Genomic DNA, 20,130 nt, shown 5'->3' on the forward strand with positions numbered 1-20,130 from the left:
CTGTGTCTGATAAGCCCCATGCTACTGGATAGGGTGTGTGGTATTGGTCCTGACTGAAAATTTTGTGGATTTTTTAACAATTAGCGAGGAAGGTAGAATAGGGGCCTTAAGATCCTCAGACTTTCCTGTTTTCATTTTCAGCTTGTGGTTCCTATTCTGGGTCAGGGCCAGGGCTAACTGATGTTCTATTAATATTCATAAGTCCTTATAATACAACAGTAGTGTCACTGTAAATCAATTAATTCCTGTTAACAACAGGCACTGCAAAACAATTCATAAATATTAACAGCACTAATAAATGTTAATAATATTTTTATGAATGTACTAGTGAGTAATTAATTAATGGGACATGAATACAAAGTGTTACTGGAATACAATGCACAACATGGGACAAGTTGATTCTTTTTTTAACGCTGAAGGACACTGTTGATCCTGGAATTACACAGCAACCCTAATGCAGAAAAACAATTTAAAAAAACACTTGCGTTCTCAAGCAGGATGGTTCCCTGGCTCTTGAAACCTGCCTATAAAACATGTCTTTTAAAATGAATGACTCTTCTGCTTCATCAAGTGGAGAGAGAAATTCTGGGCTTGGGCTATAGTCTTTTTTAAACAACGTTTTTGTACAGCAAGTTTTACACAACATTTTTGAATAATGATAATTTGGATAATTTGCACAAGTATAAAATTCTGGCTTTTACTCACTAGTGTATTTTATTAGCTTTGTACTTTAGAATATACTTCTCTGATTAGTATCTGTTGTGTAATGTTGCTAATAAATGTTATGTAAAGTGCTTTGACGTGGCCTCATGACAGATGCTATACAGATAAATCATAATAATAATAATAATAATAATAATAATCATCATCATCATCATTATTACTGTTAACATGATAAATAGCATTGAAATACAGGCCTGTGGCCTTTCTGCTTGACCTCTGACCTCTCCCCTTGATCCTCAGCAACTCACTGATATTGTTGACAGTGGGACTTCTCCCACTGGTTTTGCAGCATGTGGTACTGGTCTCACTTTGAGGCACAATTTCTGTGATTCTGACAGGGTCTTACAAAAAATAAAAGCTCTCTTGTAATGTACATTCTCCAGTCAAAATCCCAGTCCAAATTCTATGCATTAATATGGAGCCCCATGTACAGCCACCATTTCTTAACAATGCATTAATTTACTTGACACATTCATTTGTTCATTCGGTTATTTGTTGATTCATTTATGAATATGGTCCACTGCATGGTGACAGTGTATCATTCATTCTTTCGTTTATACGTGGAGTCACATGTTTTCTCACTATCATTCTTTCAGTTATTTATGATTCCCCTGCATTGCCACTGTATGGCTCAATCCCCACTACATCACTCATTTACTGCAGTCGTCCTGCAATTATGAGAGAAACAACCTTTTTGGACACTAAGGAGCATTTCTCTAGGACAAAGCAGGAGCCAGAGCTTGAGGAGCCCCTCAGGGTGTCAGCAGCTGCCTGACAGAGCCACAAAGTCAATTGAGTCGTGACGCCTTTTTTCTCTTCTTTTCCATGTAATGATTTTTAGGTCTTATCTCTGCTCGGCTGGATAAATTGGAATTTTATGACTGATCTGCTGTTTGGCTAACGCTGAGAAAGTGTGCTGCATATTGATATTTACGACCCTCGGGGAGGGAAGAACAGCGAGCACCAATCACGCCGCATTACAGGACCACCAGTGTCCATTTTCTCTCCTCAAATTCAATACAGGGGTAATCAGGGGATTGCAGGCACTTGGGCTGAATTTTCTTGGAACACTAGCTCAACACAATAGCGCTGGTCAGGAAAGCTGCTGTAATCTCTGAGATGTGTTGTGTGACTTGCTCGCTGATGCTGTTCACTACACCCAAATGCTCTCTGATGGACAAATGAAAACTTGACGTTTTGGGAAGAGGGCCACCATATACATGCCTTCCCACAGTGCAAAGCTTTATGATTAAATAAGTCTGAACAGCAAGATTTGGCACTCCCTGCACTTCAGCAATGAATCCCAGAGTCACACTGCATCCACCAATAAAAATATTCACTGTTAAGAACATAAAAACATTTCTACATAATCATAAGAACATATTAAAAATCAGCACAGCTACAGAATGCTGTTCTGTTGATTTTCTGCCTGACAGAGAGGTCTTAAGCAAGGTTTGATTACACCAAGCCAAATCTGCCTGACCTGTCAATACAATAAGGTACTTGGATGTGAGCATAAGATGACATGACCCATCTTACCAAGATTCTAAATGTAGAATGTGGAACGCTCCTCAGGCATCACTGAGACAATCAGGTTCAATGGACAATGGATACAAATGTAGGTTACCAGTAATGTGTATATTGTGAATGGGGGTACCACTAGAACTTTGGCACCAGGAGTTAAACAGGAACAGGACACACAAGAGCATTGCCATTAGGCATTTGTGTCACTCATTTGTGTCGCTTGATTCTGTCTTTGATTTGTTAAAAAACCTGACATGGTTGGTTGGATGGTAAGGAAGAGGAGCTGGTGGGCCTGTGTTAATGAAACATAACACAAAAATCTAATGTAATCATTAGATTATATTGCTGTCATTTAGTGGATGACCTTATCCAGATTGACTTACAGAGTACAACTAATAAAGTGGCATGAAAAGGTACACAAACAGAACACTACTAACCCCAAATAAACAAGCATCAGTGGCAAATATAGTGGAGAGATCACAAATGCATACCTAGACTGAAATGTACATACAGAGCAATATATATGAGTTAAGGACTACACAATTCCAAACACATACCACATTCATGCAAGAAAACCTCCACATACCCAATTATAAAACTCTGAAGTACATTTCTGCAAATATAATTGCTCATAAGACAGACAAAATATCTTGTTTGGGTAGGAGGCTGAGGTAGCCCGAAGAGGTGGTTCTTCAGTGTGTGACAAAAGTTGGCTGGTGTTTCAGCTGTTCTGACCGAAACAGATAACTTGTTCCACCACATGGGGACCGGGACAGACAGTGAGTGTAACCAGGATGTGAGGTTACAAGAGAGAGGAAGCATTCTGAAGAAGCTTAGAACAGTGGTCTGGCCAGTGTGTAGGGTCAGGTGATTAACTGAAGGGAATCATTCCGTGCGCCCGCAAACGCAAGCCTTCATTGGTGGCAAATGAAGGGAGATCAGGAAGAGTGAGATGCAGGAGAACTTTGGGGACATTTGGGGTTTGATCAAACTATCAAGCTATCATATGACAGTGGTCTTTGTAATTCTGTTTGGCCACAGACAAATAATGGCGCACTACAACTGTGGTGTGCAGAACAGGATTTCAGAAAGTACAACTCATTGGTCCTTGCCACAGGTAGACTATGGTAGCAGACGACCACACCGAGTTCCACTCTTGTCAGATAAAAACAAGAAGTGGCTCCAGTGGGCATGTGATCACAAAAACTGGAGTGGAAAGGTATTGCCTAGTCCATTGAATCTTGGTTCCTGTTGCATCATGCTGATGGCAGAGTCAGGGGTGCAAGCCCATGGACTCATCCTGCCTGGTGTCAACAGCACAGGATGGTGGTGGTGATGTAATGCTGTGGGGAATGTTTTCCTGGGACATGTTAGGTCGCATGATATCAATTGAGCAATGTCTGAAGGCCTCAGCATATCTAGACATTGCTGCTGACCAGGTGTATTCCTTCTTGGCTACAATTTAATTTTTAACACAGACCTAAACCAGATAGAACATCTTTGTGATGACAAGGAATGGAATGTTCACAGCATGAATGTATCACTTTACAATATGTAGCCGCTGCGTGATGGACCAATATCCCTGTGGTACCTATGGAATGTTGGAATGTTTCCAACAAATTGTAGAACCCATGCCCAGAAGAATTCAGGCTGTTCTGGAGGTAAAAGTGGGTCCAACCCAGTATTAGATGGGTGTACCTAATAAACTGTATATGTATATGTATATGTATATGTATATGTATATGTATATACGTGTCATGATTCAGGATTCAAGGTGCGAGTGAGAGTGCTGGGGGATGGTAATTAAAATGAAAAGTGTGTGGAACTTGGAGGAGGGGTGACCAGTGACAGAGAGAGAGAGCTAGTGGAAAACTGTTGTGTTACAAAAGGTTAAGGACAGACAGAATAGTGGTTGTATACAGGGTGAGAGAGAGAGAGAGAGAGAGAGAAATGAATCCCCTAAGAAAAGTGTAAAACAATCTAAAAGAAGGCAACTGCTAATTGTCAGGCACACATTTTTGGAGAGGAAGGGTTTACTTGCAGCCTGAAGGAGGAAAGGAGCTGGAAGATCAGAGATATATTTATTTTTCTCTCCTCACCCCCAGCATCTTATTAACAGCAAGTTATTTTGAAAACAAAGATAAAAGCAAGGTCAGTGTGAACAGCATTTGGCCATTGCCTCCAGAAGTAGGCGCCGTGGCTCAGAGTGACCAGCCATGATCATTCATTCTCACAGCCAGTGCTGATCCTTTGCTGTAAACCTTGAAGTTGGTTTCACAGGAAATGAATCACTCATTGAAATTAGCCTGAATGCCAAGCTGGTGACTGGCTTTGGAAGTCATATTAAACAAGGACACCTTTATATTCAGTGTACAACTGAATAAATAAAATGGCAATGAAAAGGGAAAGTCAAATTGGAATTAAACAATAAAATAGAAAAAAAGACAGAAGTAAAATCTTTGAGCAGGTAAAGTGTACCCATAGCAACCTTTCAGACCAGCCAGGCATGAACACAGCTGCTGCTATGATAACATCATTGCAAAGATTTCTGGCTAACCTGGCTTTTCTGTTCCTGATTTATCAGAGCCTGACTCCACTCTCCATGTCTGAGCCCTTCAGCACCACGATAAATCAGTGGTATTTATTCCCTCAGTAGACACCTGGACCCTAGGTGTGTTAAAGATTACTCATTGAAACAGCTGGATATTTCACCTCTGTATTTCAAGTAAATACACTGAATGAGGTGTGGGCTTATTAAGCAAAATCATATGTAAGTCCAAGTTTGTGTGTAATATTACTGTTTTCTTTTACCCTCACTCTATTTTTGTGTCTCCCCCCCCTGCCTCTCTCTCTCTCTCACACACACACACACACACACACACCCCCCGTATACAACAATCATTATTCTGTCTGTCCTTAACTTTGTGTAACACAACAGTTTTCCACTACCTAGCCTGTGTTAATTCCATTTGCTGCCTTAGTTATTGCTGTTTTCCACAAGACTCACTCCCCAGTGTATGCGCTCTGGTTTGTAAAGCACCAGAAATAACCTCGTTTTGAAGGATTGCGTAGAGGTTAGAGAAGAGTGTTGCATGTTCATAGCCCAGGTGGGCCACGTTTGCTGTAACCTTGACCAGAACCTTAACAAGAATTGTTTCAATCAGCAGTTATTCAGTGTATAAAGGGAGAATGTGTCATGTTTATGAATGTGTATGTCTCATCAATTATGTGTCAATTAGATTTCATCCATATCATTAGAAATTGCAAAAGTAAATATGTGCATTCCTTTTCAAAATAACATACTAACGCAGGTCCTTTTGTCCATCCTGAACGTGCATATGCACTTAATGTTAAGGGCCGAACAGCGATGTAGATGACGTCACACATTCACACTCCTTTCTTTAACCACCGCAGTTGGCAACCGGGCAGCTGGTGTTGATACTGTAAACATCAGCCGCGCGGCAGAGGGGAAAGTGGCGACTGTTCTTACTCCGGTGAGTTCTGCTGAACGTTCTTCTCCTCACGTTTTGTTTGTTGTGTGTGCATGTTTTGGAACATTTTAATTCACTCATTATTAGCATTTAGCCTACTTACGGAATGGTGTACTTGAAAAGTCGATATTACCTGCTTTAGACGTGTTCGTTTAGAATTCAGTAGTATATGTGCATGCCCTATTTTTATCACCAGTGTGAAATGATAATAGTTTTATGTTGCAACTTCTGTTTGTATTAGACCTACTTAAACCCAATTTTGTTTTTCAAGGGATATGAATAATCCTGACTGTTAAAGTACCTTGCAGTAAGACTATACCATTTAATCTAATTTGTCCACAAAATGACATAATATGATAAATCAAACATGAACCCATTGAACCAATGAGACCAAACTTAACCTATAAAATACGCTTTCCTGTACGCTTTTCACATATAATCATTATTTTGTCTCAAGTTATCCTTTAATTTCACGGACATCAAAGTGCAAAATTAATATGGTTAAAGAAATGAATATAAGGCAGACTGAAGGAAATTATATCAAATAAAATTACATGCATATATTTTCTCTTCTTTTGTATTTGAAATTCAGGGTGTCTCAGCATCATCAACGAACACATAAATATGAAAAACGTGTCCAAGCCAGACACAATGAACTCCGCTTGCAACTATTCCGTGGAATTTTATTCCTTTAATTTCAACAACCGGACCGATCTAAACTGCACTTCACCAGCGCAGTTCTTCTACCAAGATTTCTACGTCGTCCTGCCGGTCATATACTCGGTCATATGCGCGGTGGGATTGACTGGCAACACTGCTGTCATTTATGTCATCCTCAAAGCGCCCAAAATGAAGACGGTCACCAATATGTTTATACTCAACTTGGCCATCGCCGATGATTTATTTACTTTAGTCCTCCCAATCAACATCGCAGAACATCTCCTACATTACTGGCCTTTCGGCGAGACTCTGTGCAAGATCATACTCTCCATAGACCACTACAACATATTCTCCAGTATCTACTTTCTCACGGTAATGAGCGTTGATAGGTACCTGGTGGTGCTCGCGACCGTGCGCTCCAAGAGGATGCCCCACCGCACTTACCGTGCAGCCAAAACCGTAAGCGTCTGCGTGTGGACACTGGTCATTCTAATAGTCATGCCTTTCACCGTGTTCGCAGGAATTTACGTTAATCCCGAAGATAGGGATAGGAAGAGTTGCGTCTTGAGTTTCCCCAGTCCGGAGAGTTTCTGGTTTAAAGCGAGTCGGATTTACACTCTGCTCCTCGGCTTTGCCATCCCCGTCTCCACCATCTGTATCCTGTACACAATGATGCTGTACAAGCTGCGGAACATGCGGCTGAACTCCAACGCCAAGGCTCTAGACAAAGCAAAAAAGAAAGTGACGATAATGGTGTTCATCGTCCTCGCAGTCTGCCTGTTCTGCTGGACGCCGTTCCATCTCAGCACCATCGTCGCCCTCACAACGGACCTGAACTCAACGCCGCTAGTGATTGGAATCTCTTATTTCATTACAAGTCTAAGCTACGCAAATTCGTGTCTAAACCCTTTCCTATACGCTTTCCTTGACGACAGCTTTAGGAAGGCGTTCAAGAAAATGTTGGAGTGTAGACAATCTTGAGTGTACAGTAAGAATGAACGAAATAGACATAATCGCTTCTCACGGTCTTTTTGTAAAGTCAAAGGTTGAAGACGTGATGATTAATTCTAACCCTGTTTGTCTGATCCCTGAAATATATAGAACGTGTATCATAAGCGTTTCATCATGCACAGAACAAATGTGTAGGATAACTGTGCACTACAACTGTTGTACTCGCACATTTGCAGACGAGTAAATAAATAAATAATCATGCTTTGTTTATCCAGGCAGCAGAAAAAAACATTTCATTTGTCCTTTCATCATCGAATGCAACTTGCTTGAATCCGGCAAAGAAACGATGTGGCTACAAAGTGTTTAGAACTTGAAAAAGCCATATGCTTGTATGGGTTTTTTTCGTATTGTTGCAAAAGTAGAAATTAATTTCTGGACATATCGTAACATGTTGTAAATATTAACCTTAACTGAATTAAGTTAATAGGTACTCGGCATCGTTTGTGTGTGTGTGTGTGTGTGAGAGAGAGAGAGAGAGAGAGAGAGAGAGAGAGAGAGAGAGAGAGAGAGAGAGAGAGAGAGAGAGAGAGAGAGAGAGAGAGAGAGAGAGAGAGAGATACAATGAATAATTTTCAGTACGGTCCACCCTCACCTTAAATTTGTAATTTGAGATTTCAGACGGATACTGTAATCTACGTTTATGGACATTCCGATTCGCACCATTAATTTCAAATAAATTAGTTGAGTCAAATGCCAAAGAAAAAAATATATGTTCGCTACACTTCAATGTAGCCGGAGTAGAACATCTTAAACTCATACTAATGATTAATTAGACAGAAATTTTACAATATTGCTAATTGTTTTTTTTTTTTATTATTTACACATTTGATGAAAAAATAAAGGCAAAGGTAACATCAAAGTGAATTGTCATGTTTCTTATAATGTATATGATATTCTCTATAAAGATTCACATGATGAATGGTTCAATGGTATTGTGCATTCATTTTAATTAAGTAATCAATTTAACATCCTTGACAAAGGAACTTTTTCTTGTTTTGCTGAACACAATTGTTCTCTCTCAATATAAGTGGTGTTATTACAGAACATGAGAATTTCATTATTATGGCCTCATACATACTTTGTTGAATGTGTTGCCTCCAGGGATATGAGTGAAGTCTTTCAGTTCCCTTCCACACTGACATACAGAGAGACAGAATTTCCCGTTACAAATGTCAGTCTCAAATGTTCTCATCATCAAGGCAAACAGCCCTTAACACAGTGTGAAGTTGTTATACTGATGGACACTAACTAAAGTGCCCCCTTGGTCAAGGGTTCAAAATTAGTAGGATGTGAACCTACACCCCTCCCTTTGTCCTGACTGCTGCTAAGCATTCCTTTTCCCTGAACACTCCTCCTAACTTTCAACTATTCCACCTGGTCCTGGTAAGGACCCATGGTGTGAAAATGTTTACTTGAATGTTTGTATGTCTTATTTAATTTATTGAGAAATGTTTTCTTCTGTATTAACACATTAATACATTTATTCATGATCACAAGTGCATCTTATAAGCCCATGTGGGCTGGCAGACATGAATGTTACACATATTCATTTATTCACTCACTCACTCAATCACTCACTCACTCACTCACTCACTCACTCACTCACTTATTTCTTAATTTATTCATTCATATAATTTTTAATATGCTGTAAATACAGTATATCACCCATAACCAACAGGCACATAGCTTAAATGCTTTAAAAAGGTAAAACTTATCAATCATTCATCAGAAATTTCATGTATCCTCTTACTACAGTGACTGGAAAAGGCTCTAGAATGGATGAGCAACTGGACAATTGTTTTAACTGTTTTAACCACTGCTTTTCTTCATCCGCTGAAGTGTTTCCATCAGGGTTTCCAGAATGAGCTTGCTCTGCTCCTTCCTCTGCAGGAGTCCCAAGGCATCATATTTGCCACAGAGTGGTGCATTACTGCCACCTATGGGTTTAAAACTCAGACCTCTAAAAACCACCCATTGACTAGAGTTAAATAAAATGCTGTGTTTAAAGTACATTTTAATTATAAACAATGTTACCAAAACCTTTGATCTCTCGTCAAGTGGGAGAGGGCACAACATCAGAGGGAGCTGCTGTTGTTATCGTTTAATATTTGTTAATTTCAGAGAAAAAGACTAATTTCTCTGTTTTACATTCAGTCTGCACAGTGATAATGAGAAAAGGCGTCAAACAGACTCCACTGATGGGGTCGCCCTGTGCAATCTCACTTACATTCTGTGACTATCATAAACCAAAAGACTCATGCACAACACAAACATTATGTACTTCACAACCATCATTATATAATATATTAGACAATAACCAACAAATACCATAGCCATTGTACACCATACCATCATTACATACTGTATAATCATCATGCACCACCAAATATTACACAAAGCTATCATACAAAACACCAACATTGTATACCATATGCCCATAACACACCAGTTAACTATAAGTAAAGCATAATATTATGCACCATTAAATCTTACACTACACTTATCATACACCATATCAACAACCATCACATACCACCTAATAACCATACATCACACAGCCATCATACAACACATAGTCTCACACAAAGCCATCATACACCACACCACATTATATATGATGCCTCCACCATACACCACACAGCCATTATACACAACCAAATTTGACACCACAGACTTAGAACACCACACCCACGGGTAGCCAGGGAGCTATGAAGTGATAAGGCAGAGAACTCGATAATAGTGAAATCTAAATCCTTTTGTAGTAGTTTCATCCAATGAACACTCATAGACTTTTAAATGAGAACCACCCATTAGTAGCTGATTCTTCATCCATTAATTTGTCCAATGTAGGACCTTTGCTCTACTGTTCTTCTCATGAAATTGTTTTAGTTAGTTTGAAAAAGCAATTATTGCTTATATTTTAAGGCTCCCCTCTTGTGCACTCTGCTAAAATTATTGAATGTAACTAATGTCTTTATATCATATTTTTATGTTTAGATTTGTGTTCTATTTTTAAAAGATTAGAGACTCACATAATTACTAATCTGTGATAGTAGGAGAGTTGGCGAGGTGTAATCAAGAGAAGAAAAAATCAGTTTATAATGTCATGAACTCAAGACCAATAATATGCTCCAAATGAGTCGCTCAAAATGAGTCATGATGAAATTCTGATTTTTTACAGTAGGTGTCTCTGTTCACCACTTTAACCTGCAACTTAGTCTGTACTGTTCTGTAAGCCCCATTGAGTTTATGACGCCAGTCTTTCTCGAAATAAACCTGAATCTGAATATATCCACAATGAATATATAATGATATGCTCCCTGCATACCCACGTAGATATGATGCATTTGTATGTTAGCATGGATTGATGAGTAGGATGAAATAACACTGCAAAGGGTCGTTTGCCTTTGAGGTTGGAGCACGGTGAGACACTCCCAATTCTTTTAAAGTGTCATCCACTGATCCTCAGCATTTCAGATGGAGAGGGGGGTCATAGAGGAAATGTCAAGCAGATACATGGTTATTTTATCCATAGTTACACATCACTGCTTAAAGTTGAACATGATTCATTTATATGCTGGACATTGTTAACTGAAACAGTTATGAGTAAGTAACTTGCCCAAATGTGCAACCACAGTGCTCCACCCGGGAGTAAAACCTGCAACATTCTGGCTCCAGCTGCAGATTCATTGTCACACTATTTCCCTGCATTTACACATCACAGACATTGGTTTTGTACCAATGAGCTGTCCAAGTCCGGGTATGGACTCCATTACAGAGGCATTCAGTGTTGTGTGACACATTCTGACAGGCACTTTTGTTTTTATTATGAACCAATATACTGTGCATTACCAGTAAAAAGTTTGAACACATCTTTTTATTTTTACCATTTTTCCACATTTTAGAACAATAGTAAAGACATCAAAACTATGAAATAACACAAATGAAACTATGCAGTGACCAGAAACATTTAACAGAAACATGTAATGCTTTTAAAATAATTTAGGTTGACATGAATATCTCTTGGGTCAAGCAAACAAAATATTTCATCCACATCACACAAAATATCCACATACACACATCCACGTCACACAAAATGTATGTCGAGTCCATGCTTGGCAGGTCTCAGCAGTGATGTCTTCACATACTGCGTCCGTGACTTCAAGGAGCTTGGTCTGGTCATAGGGACTGCATTCAGAAACTTTCCAATGCCAGGGAGAAAGACAGACTTCCACCATGAACATATATAGCTGCACCTTGATCCATTCTTAAACTGGCAGCCATGGTGGAAGCTGTCCCAGATGATGTCACAGTTACGGAGCTGTTGCCCTCTCACTACGTACTCTTTCTCTAATAGCCTATCAGCAAGTTCATCCAGGAATTTTAGTCCCCATTGAATTAGCCAGTGACTGCATGATGATGTATCACTCCATTTTGGCTGACAGCTCTACGCTCTCTCAAGTGATGTCACGTCCTGTTTGTCTTGGAGTCTCCTCTGTAAGGTCTTTCTATCCTAGGTCAGAATTTCCCTAAACAGCCATGTCTTTTACATGGTAGGGATACAGTACAGGAGCTGCATACATGCATAGCACACAATTGCATTATAGTACTACAGTTTTGGTGCTGTGTAGAGATGCAGTACTTATTTAAACTTACTTAAAATTCTGGAAAGATCTCATAGGATTCTTTGACTGTCTTCAGCCATGTTCAAGCCTATGCCATGTTCGGGCCATGTTCAGCTATTGTTCATTACATGATTGACAGTTTTGTCTCTCACTTCATTTGATATATATGTTGTTTTGACGTGCCTTCTTTGACAACCTTGCACTTTTCCCCCTTCTCTCATATGCACACCCCTTCCTCTCTCTCTTTCTTTCTGAGCTCCCATTTTCTTTTGCCTTGCTTAGGGCTTTGCTATATTTCCCAGATAACTTTGGACTGATTGACTGATTAAGAATTTGTACAACTGTGTCTGCACAGTTGCTAAACCAATGAACACAACTGGAATTTATTTGCCAGCAATGTATTGACAATTTGAAGGCATAGCATTGTCAAGCCAATGTTGTATTCCCTGTTGGCATTTATTTGAAATTTGAGTTTTGCAAAAGAGTGTTAAGGATGTGCTATTCACACACAAAGAGCAGAAGGTGATTAGACACTCTGCAACTGAGTCTGAAAATTTGAAAACTGACACCATGTGTTACATTTCTTTGACCATAGTTTCCAAAAAAAAAGTAGTCAGTAGCTGAGAAATATTGTCAGTCCAGTGTAGTGGTGATCTGCCACTAGATGGCACTATCAACATTCTCATGTGTTTTAGAGCCAACTGGCTACAAGATTGTATGAATTGATTTTCCATTCAAATGGCCCTTGGAAACTCAGTTTCATGTTTGTGAAGTTGTAAATACACATTGCATTCAAGAGCTTAGAAATTGGAAATGCAAATAGACATGGAGGTCACCGAAAAAAAAATTGTTTGTTTGGCTCCTTGTCACGTTAAAAAAAACACTCACAAAGCACCTCTTTGACAAAAGAAAGGGAATGCCACTGTTGCTCATTGGCTGAAAGGAGTATCTTAATACAATTGCCATGACACTGTCAGATATCTTATGGATGAATGTAATTTGCCAAAAGCTTTTTCACAGTCGAAAACTCATTTTCCATGTTCCAACAGCACTTGAATGTAGAGTTATCTTTGTGAGAAGACTATAAATACCAACAGGCGTATCATAATCATACGCATACCACACCAAAATGGCCAGTTTACTTTAGCATGCTGTAGGCCATAAATACACAGACAGGCAAGAGTGATAATGGGAGTGGTGAAGCTCATCCATGGAGGTCAGATGAGAGGACACTGGTGATTGGCTGCTGAAATCTCAGTTTGGTTTTTGTGAAAAAAAAAAAAAACATCAGTTGGAAGGATGTTTTGAACAACATTTTTTTACATGCTTTACAGAGGCCTCATGGATTTGATCAAGCTTGCTATTACATCACAGTCTCTTTTGGAAGAGGGCAATTGTGATATAAATGGTAATTGAATGGTTTTCTCAAATATTTATTTTTGATTTAATTATATAGATTTGATATAGCTATGCTGAATCTTTAGAGATGATATTTCAAAGTATTTGAAATCTTCACAAACACAGAAAAGAACTGCAGTGTTTTAATAAACGTGATTTAAAATTTGACATTTTGCTTATACATTATCTAAAAAGTGCCCATTAAATTTAATACATTTCTTGTCACATATGGCACCACATAAATGAAGATCAGTCACACAGTAGCTTCTGTTTGGTTCCTGTGCACCGTGCAGGATATGTGTGTCTCTGCCACCCCTCACCTTTGACAGGAGTCAGTCACATCCTACCCTCTACCTCTACCACCTCTCACCTTTGACTCCAGTCAGTCACATCCTACGTTCTACCTCTACCATCTCTTACCTCTGACATGAGTCATATCCTGCCTTCTACCTCTACCACCTCTCACCTCTGACATGAGCCGTCCTTCACCTGCATCAAAACCTGTGTGGCAGAGCCAAGCAGCATGGGTGAGTGTCTGCTACAGAAAGCCAATGTCATTCTTCCCACCCCCCCCTCAGGAAAGTAGTTTGAAAGCAAACTTGGCTATTTTCTCAATGGGGAAACAATTTGTATGACCATAAAATACAAAAATCTTCAAGCCTTTTGACACTTTGGACATCTGAAATGCTTACATCATGGTCTAGCCAGGCTGATTTCATATAAAACAGCCCAACAGACAAACAGTAACTGAACAGGCGCCTGTTGGCTGAAGCATACAGTATCTGCTGGCCTTCATGATCCTTAGTGCCTTTAGTGGTGACACGTCATTGCAGCGGTAGTAGCTTACTAGGTCAGTGTCTGAATGAAGAACATCACTGAGTCAGGGCTGCTTCTTCCAGTTGCAGCCAAATGGTCACTCTGATCCATAAACTCTCTTTTGACCTAAGGAAATCAGTCCTGACAGGACTGTAAATTGCTTTTTTATTGTTGATGTAAACTGACAAAGATGATTCGAATTGTGAAGTGAATTCTGACATATGGTGTCTGGATTCGTTAAAGTTCACTCCATCAGACTTGTCGCCTCAATCTCAAAGAGACCATAGTGTAATCATTTTATGTTATGTCTGTTAGAAATGGAATAATAGTAGTAATAATAATGATAATAATCTCTCTCTGTTTACTAATTTGATGAATTGTGAAGAGCTGAGCCTAGCTTTATCCATTTCAATTTGGCTTTCCTGCATGAGGAGCTTTTAATTTACTTTCTACTCCCAGAAAATATAAAGTATAAAATATAAAGAATATAAATATACTTGAAACTTACATATAAATATGTATTGTGCTGTAGTGTTCTTGGCTAGTGTTCCAGCATGCACCAGTTTGGTACTGTAGCAAGTAGGCCAATCAAGGACTGGGGTGTTGGAGAAAATCACAAGCTATGGAGTTTCTTATCCTACTTTGGTAATAATATGGTAATATATGATCTAACATGTCTAATATATACAGTATATATGATACTAATTAATTAATTTTTGAACAGTATGACTTTGTTCTGTGCCATGCTATTTATAAACTATAATATTCTTAAAACTTTTGAGCAGAATGATCCAATACTTACATTTAAAAATATATACATACATTGACTTTTTATATTTTTAGCTCCGCAGAAATGTGAAAACATGCTGAGCAAGACATTTACACTTTGCTTTAATTAAATCAATCGATTAACGGATCAATAAAAGACTCCATTGTGATGTTTAGTAGTGATGTTATCCTACATCCTCATTAGGAGCTGCACTGTAGAGACGTCAGCCTTGTATTTCAGATCTGAGATAATACCTCAGGGTAACTCATAATGCTTAGGCATTCTATTTTGGCCTGTATACACTGCAACAGCCAACAAGAATATTCAATCAAACTGCAGCACATTAATGAGTAGGGTATTCATTGACCCCTAAATTAATGGCATAGTGTAAGTATAAAAAAGCAGCTCTTTCATAATAAATTTATTGGAAGAGATGTATTTGAATAAAAAAGTGTCATGGCTACCCATACCCCCAAGAGGCCTTGTTCTCAATCTGTTAACACAAGGAATACTTGGTGCCATTATGGCTGTTGTTAAAATTATACTATAGTATTCATGTTAGTGTGGTTTTGCTTGAGCTAAAGCTTAGGTGTTAGGGGAATCCTTTAAATACTGGTGAGCGTGAGTGGAAGGGTAAAGGAACCTGCTCGTTGTCTGAGCATAAACATTTATCTGTTAGCAGCAGCAATCATCCTGTCAGAGCCACAGGCTGCTTAGAAAAGAAACGTCAAGAAAAGTAATCTTTTAAAATAATCATCGTCAAAGGGTAATTTTGTTTACTTAGCATGATTGACAGAAATGCTAATTTAATGATAATTAATCGCCACTCAGATTACCTAATGCCTTACGGTTATCTATGTTTTTTTTTCAGAACTCTTAACTATAAATACCATGATTTAATTTCATTGGCATTAGGCACAGGCAATTACAACAATGCAGAGGCCGTTTTGGAGGACACAGTAATGGTCAAAACAGAGGATTACAGCACACAGGACAACATAAGGATGTGTGGTAGGAATGCAACTTTCTACTGGCTAATTAGGCAAGGATTTTACCCGCTTCTGTATGCAGCCAATCACACTGCACAATGTGCAGAATGCTGCCCATTTATGCACTAGGAAATGGGAAATAATGACAAATAACATTAAGCTTTGAAAGCTTGTTGTGCCCCTGTGCTGCGTATGTCAACTGTGACTTATCTTTCATGAAGATGAAGCCGGAAAACCGTAATTGGGGGCCAAGCAGCAAAGCTGCGTAGGCACCCATGGTGTTTCTACCTTATTATTCTTCTTCTGGCTAGGGTGTCTATGGCAACCCCTAGAACCGTATTGTAAAAGTTTTGAAATTTGGCACACTGTTTGGGAACGGTCCCATGATTCTTTTCACCAAGTTTGATGTCAGCGCCTCGAACGCTCTAGCACCATCAACGGGTCAAAATTGGAGGTACGTTTATGCACGTAACTTTTGAACTGTATGCCCGATTTTCAAAAAGGAGGTACCGTTGGATTCACACCGCATGACGTCAATATTGGATAATACAGCCATATTGGATTTTATGAAAAAATTTTAAAATTTTTCACAGGCCACAAATTTTGTCCAATTTTACCCAGATTTGCTACAGGTGATCTTCAGACCAAGCCTCAAAAAAGTTATCATATGGATTTTTGATTTTCAGAACCGTTTGTCTGTTACAGCCAATCAAAATCAGCGGCAAAGCCACCAAACAGGAAGTGAGGTCATACCTCAGCAACTGTTTGATGTGCTGACACCAGACTTGGTACATGGACTCGGGACTCCTTCCCGAGGTTTGGCAAAAAATGCATAATTTGACCACTGGGGGGCGCCACAACAAGTAAAAACACGTTTTGCCCAATAACTATGATTTTTGATTTTCGAAAGCATTTCTTCAGTACAGCCAATCGAAATCGGCAGTGAAGCTGCCAAACAGGAAGTGAGGGCATATCTCAGCAACGCTTTTATGTGTTGACACCAAACTTGGTATATGGACTCGGGACGCCTTCCTGAGGTTGTGCTAATTTTTTTTTGTCATTTGACCACTGAGGAGTGCTGCAATAAGAAGTGTTGATGTGTTTCCCTTGACAAAAGTGATTCTTGTGTCAGGTGATACTTTGGGAGATCCCAAAGATGAGACATGACAAATTGTCAAGTCAACTTAATAGACATGGCCGCCATTTTGTTTTTTATGAAAAAAATTAAGAAAATTGTCACAGGCCACAAATTTTGTCCAATCTTCACCAAACTTGGCACAGATCATCTTCAGACCAACCCTCAAAAAAGTTCTCTGATGCATTTTTGATTTTCAAAAACACTCATCCATTACAGCCAAATCAAAGGCAAATGACCCAAACAGGATGTGAGCTCATATCACAGTTACACCCAATCTTTGGTCAGTTGACATAAAACTTGCTATCAGTGCTTGGAGCCATGCTTTTAACATGATCAGATCAAGTTGCCATGGCGACTCTGCCCTGCTGGACTGCTTGGCCCTCTTATCGCTGCTTGCAGCTATATTTTTTAGATATGTTATTCAGCCATTTGTATTTTAACTCAGATGTCACTAGCTGCAAGTCATCAAGAGATATGAGGTTAGAGAGGATTTCTAGGATTTGTCTCTTAGCCAATCAGACCAATGTTGTGTTTGATGACTACCGTAAGGAACAACACCACTGAAAAAGGGCCCTTGCAACACAGTGCAAAATCACCATCGCTCCATACCTGTGGGACAGCAGAATGAAGATCAGTCATAAATACACAGACTTCTGTCTCTTTTTCAAATCTTTTATGAATATCTTTGCATTTGTGGGAGAAATGCTTATGTCTCTTGTTGGGTAGGGTCCTGACCATTCTCTCCTCCTGAGGATCTTTGCTGTGTGCAGATGAACAGACCGGCGAGGATCACAGAAATAACTTCTTGAGGGAAGTGTTCATGCCATTCTTTTCCCAGAGAAAGGTTGTGCATGTGTGTCTGTATTTGTGCAATATGTGAATGATGCTGACAAGAGCTAACACTCACCCATGGATCTCATTTGCTAATTTTTGCAGCTGTTTGATCTCATTATGCCATTATGATATCTGCTACTGAAATTCACCAGCCTAATATAAATGCAGTGGCCTCTTAAAAGCACCAGAAACACAGTGGTCACACAGAAGCACTGTAGCCTCAGAATGCATGGTTCACATTAGTTTGCCAGATATTTCTACACCACCAAAACACCAGCCACCAGCCGGCATATAGCCCTGTAAGCAACACACTGTGTAAGATCATGCTCCTCTGTCTGTCAGTATGCCTTCTCCCCCCTGTGAGACAGTATTTCATTAGACTCTTGTGATCCTATATGTGAGACATCATGCCACCTGCTATTTATGTATTTTAAAGGGAGTTACAGCACTTGTTTGGGGAGCAGTAAAGAGGAAGGAGAACCAAGATAGAGTCTAGGCATGGTCAAATAGAGGCTCCCTGCACAGCTAAAAGTGTAGCTATTTTATATCCTTTAAGTCTATAGTCCTGACAAGAAAGGGAAAGAAAATTGCTTCTGAGCCATAAAGCTAATTTTCTGTTATTTTCTTAGTGCCCATTCTTCTGGAATTCATTTAAATATCATCCTGTCAGGAAAGCAAACTGAGGTTACGCTTGTTGAAGTTTAAAATGGGTAACAAACTGTTAGTTACAATGCACTCCTATTCAGAAATTATAGGAATTGCTTTAATATGTAGCTCCATTCATATATAAGTACAATATATGTATAAGTATATCCCTTCATTCAAATGCAAGTTTCCCATCCATTCACATTGTATTAATTGGCTGATGAACATGACCAGCATCAGCGTATGCCAGTGTGTGTTTTTTGAACTAACTAGTGTGTTTGATTGTGTGTGTATGCATATTTGTACATGTGAGTGTGTGTGACTGCATATACACATTTGTAAAGGGCATGTGTCTCTTTACTTCAATGTGGGAGAAGAATCAAGCTAAGCTGAGCTCTTCACAGCCATGCAGGATTCCCTTCAGAGCTTCGTACCATTGTCTCTCCCGTGATGTGGAAACGATTGTATCTATATGTATATGTTCATCTACCTGTACATGGTGACAGGACACTGCTGTGCTTCTATATACTAGCACTTATTACAGTTCATTTATATGCTGCAATGCCTTAATCCAGCAGGCCTAATACAGCATAAGGAGATGCAAGTGCAGAAGACAAATACTCCTCTGCACCTAAGCTGCACATCCACTGAAGAGCTACTTCACAACTGTCTGGTGGATTATCTTCACAGAGGAAAGAATCCAGTTATAATATACTTACATGTTTCTTAAGTTGTGTTATAATTAAATTCATGGCAGCCTCTCTCAGGGCGAATCTTCATTATCTTGAGCACGTCTGCAAATAGCCGGTTTGGAAAAAAAGGATATGCTGTTTGTAAAACAGCATGGTGCTCTGAGGAGAACATTGCATGTGGAGAGGCTGCAGTTTGTAAGAGATGCGGATGAGAGCTGCAGTGCGAGTCCATGGATCTGTCCTTTACCGAACACTCCACCTCCCCATACCCTGGCAACGGCTCAACTCAGGAGATGCAGATCTGCCTCCTCTCTTCAGGCGCTTGATAGGTCGACTGAAGCCATTTCATTGGATAGTAACTGTCACCTTTGAAACCAGCATCTTTGATCCCACAGGAAATACTACAGAACAACGTGAGCTGTGATGGTCACTGACAGGGTCAAAGGTCAAAATTAGTCTGTGCATGGCTGTTACACACCAAACGCTACTGATGGTAGAGAAAACAGACAGACACAGACATAAAACAGTTAATAAATCACAGCTTTTTCTTTCACTGTTGTTTAATTCATGTGCAGAAAAATAAATAATTGGCAATTTGAAGCTTCAGCAAAGCCTCCTACCGAGTCAACTGACTCATCAGATTTTATTAAGCCAGTGAGGGAATAAACACGACACATTAAATAAATAAGCCATTACAATCTCATCTGCACCAGTAGCCACCATCTCCTCACTTCTCTTGACACACTTTACATCCTTTTTCATTTTTTTAATTTGACTCAGAAAGAGTCATTTAACATTCAGATGTTTGGAAAAGC

The 20,130-nt window shown here is 39.4% G+C and overlaps 1 protein-coding gene across 1 annotated transcript; it reads left to right on the forward strand.

The window, feature by feature from the left end:
- The first annotated feature begins 5,687 nt into the window (after window positions 1-5,687).
- On the forward strand, window positions 5,688-7,379 carry LOC118778638 (neuropeptides B/W receptor type 2-like). Its single transcript, XM_036530224.1, has 2 exons — window positions 5,688-5,741; window positions 6,331-7,379. Exon 2 carries the CDS (start codon window positions 6,363-6,365, stop codon window positions 7,377-7,379), a length of 1,017 nt encoding a protein of 338 aa, XP_036386117.1. The 5' UTR covers window positions 5,688-5,741; window positions 6,331-6,362.
- Window positions 7,380-20,130: the final 12,751 nt, after the last annotated feature.

The sequence above is a fragment of the Megalops cyprinoides genome, chromosome 6, assembly GCF_013368585.1.
Source record: "Megalops cyprinoides isolate fMegCyp1 chromosome 6, fMegCyp1.pri, whole genome shotgun sequence".
Taxonomy (NCBI): Eukaryota; Metazoa; Chordata; class Actinopteri; order Elopiformes; family Megalopidae; genus Megalops; species Megalops cyprinoides.

Coding starts and splice junctions, on each gene's coding strand:
- LOC118778638 (XM_036530224.1), top strand. CDS start 6,363: ATGAAAAACGTGTCCAAGCCAGACACAATGAACTCCGCTTGCAACTAT.